This window comes from Penaeus monodon, chromosome 26, assembly GCF_015228065.2.
Source record: "Penaeus monodon isolate SGIC_2016 chromosome 26, NSTDA_Pmon_1, whole genome shotgun sequence".
In the NCBI taxonomy this organism is placed as follows: domain Eukaryota; kingdom Metazoa; phylum Arthropoda; class Malacostraca; order Decapoda; family Penaeidae; genus Penaeus; species Penaeus monodon.
The window spans coordinates 349,081-356,360 of NC_051411.1; the positions used below are offsets into that span (position 1 = coordinate 349,081).

The window sequence follows — 7,280 nt, forward strand, 5'->3', positions numbered from 1 at the left end:
CTCTATTTTATCGGGCTGGACCAGCACTGACTTGGGCTGGTTGGGGCCACCAGTGGCTAGGGAGGCAAAACGAGGTGAAGTTCCTTACCAAGGGAACAACCGCGCCGGCCGGTGACTCGAACCCCGAACTCAGATTGCGTCGTGACAGGGTGAGGTTCGACCTCTAACCATTCGGCCATGCGGCCTGATATATAAAATATATATATATATATATATTTAAAATATTTTATTATAGATATATATAAAATATATATTATGATATTTATATTAAAGGAAAAACAGCCACAGAATGAAAGTAAATCGTTGACACATACATAAACTATATTGTATAAATGGCGTTTTTATGGATTTTGATATATGATAATTATAAATATAGATAAAATAAGATAGAGTATATATATGCAAAATGGAATATATAGATAATATATATAGAAGAAATATAGAGAGACTATAGAGATATATTGATGATTAAATTATAAATATATATATAGTAGATAATTTTATTATATATTAGAGATATATATATAGATATATATATATATAATATATATATATATATACATAGATATATAAAATTTAATAAAGGATATATATATTTAATATATAATAATATAGAGATGTATATAAAATATATTATATAGATAATTATATATAAATTATATAGATATAAGATACCAAAATAAATAATTACATAATAATAATATATAAAGTATAAATATATATATTAATTATATATATAATATATAAATATTATAATATAATATATATATATATATAATATATATATATTATTTATAATATATAATATATATATATATATATATAATAAAATATATATAGTGATTAATATGTTGGTGGGGTGTGTGTGGTGGTGTGTGTGGTGTGTTGTGTGTGTGGTGTGTGTTGTGTGTATTTAGTGTAATATATAACAACACGCAGCACACCACATTGAATATATATATATAAGCATGAAATTAGAATACACAGTGTGATATAAAAAACATATAAATATATATTACAACAGGTATAAATTACCAACACACCAAAACACACACACACACACACACACCACACACACACACACACAACACACAACACACACACACAACACAATACACACACACCCCACAACATTATTTATATCTAGATAGGATATATATAATAATATAAATATATATATATAATATAAAATATATACACACACACACACACAAACACACACACACACACACCACACACACACACACACACACACACACAACACACACACACACACACACAACACACACACACACAACAAAACGCTATATTAATATATATATTATATATTATATATATATAGATATAGATGAAAATAAAACACAATACAACACACACACACCACACACACACCACACACAAATATTTAAAATATATATATATATAACTATATATATATATATACTTATATATATATATATATTACGTGTGTGTGTACAGTGTGGTGTGGGGTGTGGGATACACACATGTATGTATATAGCATATATAACAAAAACATAAAATACACCACAGATTCAAAATCTATAGTGTATGCAATATATACAAAAATATGAATAATAATAATAGATATATATATAATAATAATATATAATATATATATATATATATAAAAATGCACACACACCCCACACACACACACACACACACACACACAACAAAAAAACACAACACACAAACACACCACACACAAAACACACACACACACACACACACACACGCACACACACACACACACAAAAATATTTTAATATATATATATATATAATATATATTATATATATTATAATATATATACTTATTCTTCTTTTAACGGTATGTTCATGTCTGAGCCGCCGTGGCACAGCATGATACTTAATTGTAGTTTTCATGTTGTGATGCTCTTGGAGTGAGTACTGGTAGGGTCCCCAGTTCCTTTCCACGGAGGTGCCGGTGTTTCCTTTTTTTTAGGTAGTCATTTTCTCTATTTTTTCCGGGCTTGGGACCAGCATGACTTGGGCTGGCTTGGCCACCCAGTGGCTAGGTAGGCAATCGAGGTGAAGTTCCTTTCCAGGGAACAACGCGCCGGCCGGTGACTCGAACCCTCGAACTCAGATTGCCTTCGTGACAGGGTTGAGTTCGACGCTCTAACCATTCGGGCCCTCGCGGCCTTATATATATATATTATTATATATAATAATAGTTTTTATATATATATAATATATATAATAAGGAGCTATAATATATATAAAGGAAAACAGGGCCACAGAAAGAAAGGAAATCGTGACACAACATAAATACATAATTGGATACTAGGGCGTCGGAGAGAAGATAGTAGATGAGAGAGAGATAAATAGAAAATAGAGAATATAGAGAGAGAGAAGAGATACGAGAGAAAAAGAGAAAGAAGAAAAAGAGAGAGATAGAAGAGGAAATAAGAAGAGATAGATAGGAAAGAAATAAAGATAAAGAGATAGAGAAAAGATAAAAATAAGAGAGAAGAGAGATAAAATAGAGATAGATAATAAATAGATAATAAAGTAAAAAAAGATATAATAATGAATATAAATTAAAATAGAAAGAGATAGAAGATAGACATAAAAATATAAAAATATAAAAGGTATAGAGAGCGATTATAAGATAAGAATATATATATAAATAATAATAGAGAATATATAGAGAATATAAATATAGAAAGAGATAATAGAGATAAATAGATAGATAGAATAGAGGAGATGAATAAATATATAAGATAATATCATATATATAAAGAAGATAGATATAATAATGATATAGAAAAGATAAAGTATGATAACAAAACATAATATAATAAGATAAAATAATATAAAAAATTAAATAAGAAAAGATAATAGATATATAAAATATATATGATAATAATAAACATACATTTAATTACATATCTATACTTAATAACATAATAATATATATAATATATATATATATATAATATATATAATATAATATATATCAATATATATATATATATATATAATATATATATATATATGTGTTTGTGTGTGTGTGTGTGTGTGTGTGTGTGTGTGTGTGTTGGGGGTGTGTGGTGTGTGTGTGTGTTGTGTGTGTGTGTATTTATGTGTATATATATACACACACGCAGCCACACACATATGTATATAAATATATATAAAAGCATGCAAATATATTACACATGTGTGTATATAAAACATATATACATATATACACACAGTATATATATTACCAAAACACCCCACACACACACACACACACACAAACATACCCCACACACCCTGTTAATATATATAATTAATATATAATATATAATATATATATAATTTAATATAAATATATATATACACACACACACAAAATCACACACACACACAACACCACACAACCCCACAACACACAACACACAAAACACACACACACGCAAGATAAATAATAATATATATATAAAATTTTATATATATATAAATATAATATAATATAATATTATATATATATATACATACACACACACCCACACACCACACCCCAACACAACACCACACACACACACCACACACACACACACACACACACACACAACACCCCAACATATATATTAATATAATATAATATATATATATATATATATATATATATATATATATATATATACGTGGTGTGTACAGTAGCCCACACACACACACAACAAAATAATATAATATATTATATATATAATAATATAGAAAATTTATATATATATAATAGATATAATAGATATATATATGATAATATATATACGTGGTGTGGTACAGTTAGACACACACACACACACACCCTCACAGGACACACAAAAAACACACACAAACATACATAAGAATATGTAAAAATAGCAGTATATAATTAATATATTTTATAATATTATATATATTATATATATATATATATATGTATATATATATATGTATATAATAATATATATATATATATATATATATTATATATATATATGTATACATTATATATTATATATATATAATATATAATATATTATATATATAATATATATATTATAATATATATAATATATATATATATATATATATATATATATATAGGCACGCACACACACACCTGACAACTGGACTGCAAGGTTCTCAATGTAAAGAATTCTCAGGTGTCATCTGCAGCATTCGGATATCTGAGGACGCAAATGCAAATGACTCTAGCTTAGTAGGATCATCAATAATTTCCTGTTGAAGAAGAGCAGGAGAGGATCGTTGCTGTGGTCGTGAGTCTACTTCTGCGGCAAATATGTGAACATTTCTAATGCCTTTAAGAAGTAGGTACTTTGTGATACTTTGATGTGGCAATTTTCATTAATTTTCCCAAATATGCTGTTTTTTTTATACACCAGAATGCAAATTCATTTTAATAGTAGTATCAGTTACATGTAGTAAAAATCCCTAACATTGAAGAAATAGGTACTGAAAAACTTTCTAAATAATATAATTTATTATGGCACATCAAGAACATATAAAATTAATATTTACACATTTATATATAATATTAAAAATATGAGTATTTTATGGCATTTTTCGATGCAAACCTGTCACTGTTGGTTCACACAGCCCATAATGTCATTTTAAGCTTAATTTAAATAAATAGTTTCTACACTCTTACTTTATTTACGATTCCTACAATATCATGACGTGTTTAATAAGCTATTGATCAGAAACTTACGCAAACAATGCATCGTTTTTACCATTTCTTTTTGAATAACATAATATCAAGCTAACACTGCCCAGACAGGGAGCAAATATCACGCAGAACTTTGATGAACAAAAAAAAAAAAAAAAAAAAAAAATTAAGAGTAACTTCCTTCTCTTAAATATACGACTTAGAAGCACCAAAATACACTCATATAATATATATTATATATAATATATATATATATAATATTTTAAGATAATTTTATATAATATAGATAATAAAAAATAATAATATAAACACACACACAATCTATATTAATATATATATAGATATAATATATAATAATATATATAGTAAATAGATATATATAGATAAGACAATATAAAGATATATAAAATAATATAAAATAATATAATTTTATAATTTTATATATATAATAAAATAATATATATATATATAATAATATATTATTACTATATGTATATATGTTTATATGTCTGTATGTACACACACATCTGTGTATTATATAATATATATATATATATAATATATAATTATATATATATATATATATATAAAATAATATAATATGTATGCATAAAAGACAATATATGTACAGATACTTTACATATATATATATAAAATATTACTATAATTTTATATATATATATATATATATATATATATATTTTATATATATGTACCACACCACAAAATTTGTGTGTGTGTGTACACACACATACACACACATTATTAATATTATATATATATATATATTTTATATTATATAGATAAAATAAATAATACATATATATATACAATATATAAAACATATGAAAATAATACTATATAACTAATATTATATATATATATATACAAACACCATACACATATATGTGTGTGTGTGTGCCCCGCCCCACACACACACACACACAACACACACACACACACCACACAACACACAAAACACACACACACACAACACACACACACCACACACACACATATTTTATATGTATATAAAATAGATATATATATATATAGATATATAAATATAATAATATATGATATATAAAATATAATATAACACACACACACACACACACACACAACACCCACAAAAAATATATATATATAGTATAATATAAGATATATATAAATAATATAAATATATATATATGCACACACCACACACACAATATAATAGTGGGTGTGGTGTGGGGTGTGTGTATATATATATATATATATAAAATATATATAAAAGTATAAATATAATAAATATATATATATAAATATATAATAATATTATATATAAATATATATAAAATAAATTATATCTATATATATATATATAGTAAATAATATATAAAAATATAGGTATATACATATATATAATATAAAATAGATTATATATATATATATATATATTATATAGATATATATATAATGTACACACCACACACACACAACATATAATTATGCTGTGTGTGTACATATATATATATATAATATATATCATATAATATATATATATATATCTATATATACACACATATATATACTAACAACATACACATAAAATTTTCTATATAATCAATATATATAACATATACACATATATATCTTATATATTTTATATCTATGTCATATCTATCTATCATCTATTATCTATATCTATATCTATATCTATATCTATATCATATATATATATATATATATATATATATATATATATATATATATATATATATATATATATATATAGACACACACAAGCACACACACACACACACACACGTAGTAGTTCACCGCATGTCAAAGTTATAAAACTTTGAAATTCTCTAAGACCGAATAGCTCTGGCCCGCGGCAGATTCCACTTACTACACTTATAATTTTGAAAGACATGGATTTGTGAGACTGGCTCTCTTTGTCTCGGCATAAGACGAACGTCCTTTTAAATTGCAAAACAAAAATATAAGGAAAATAAAATTTATTTTTGAACGATTCCTAAAGCGGATCTCATTCTAATTGCGCTGTGGGGCCCCTGGAAGTCGTCAGGCTCTTGGTCTCGGTACCCAGAACGACAGGCACCGAGAGGGTAACGTATTACTTTCACTTGAAGGACAGACACTGCGGTCCCGACAGCCATGGCGTCACGGAAAACCAAGAGATGAAGGAGCGCTGAATTTGCCTTCCCTTCTGAAATGCCTCTTCTGTCTGGTGCAAGCCGAGGCTCCTGCAACGACGTTGTGGCAGTGCTTGGGAGAGAGTCATAAAGACGACCTTGACGAAGATGACCTTTCAACAAAGATTCGACAACAATCTCCACGAGATAAGGCAGATTAGAGACGCTGCGAAGCCGTGGGCGACGGATGCTGGCAAAGATGAGAGAGTAGCGGCCCTTGTCACTGGTGCTCTGGAAGGGAAGAGGCAAGAGAACGTGAGAAAAGCGGAGTTTATTCTCCTTATCTTCAAAAAAAAAAGCTCTTTCGGCTGTTTCACCTCAATTTTGTTAATGCTCAATGAAGATACATATCACAACATTAAAATAAATAAATATGTA

At 26.2% G+C, this 7,280-nt stretch overlaps 1 protein-coding gene across 1 annotated transcript; it reads right to left on the minus strand.

Moving 5' to 3' along the window:
- Nucleotides 1-6,692: 6,692 nt before the first annotated feature.
- On the minus strand, nucleotides 6,693-7,135 carry LOC119589713 (the record flags this gene model as incomplete). The annotated part of the gene is given in 1 exon segment (XM_037938297.1): nucleotides 6,693-7,135. A coding segment is annotated over 1 exon segment (428 nt), but the record flags the coding sequence as incomplete, so codon positions are not given.
- Between the last annotated feature and the right edge of the window lie 145 nt (nucleotides 7,136-7,280).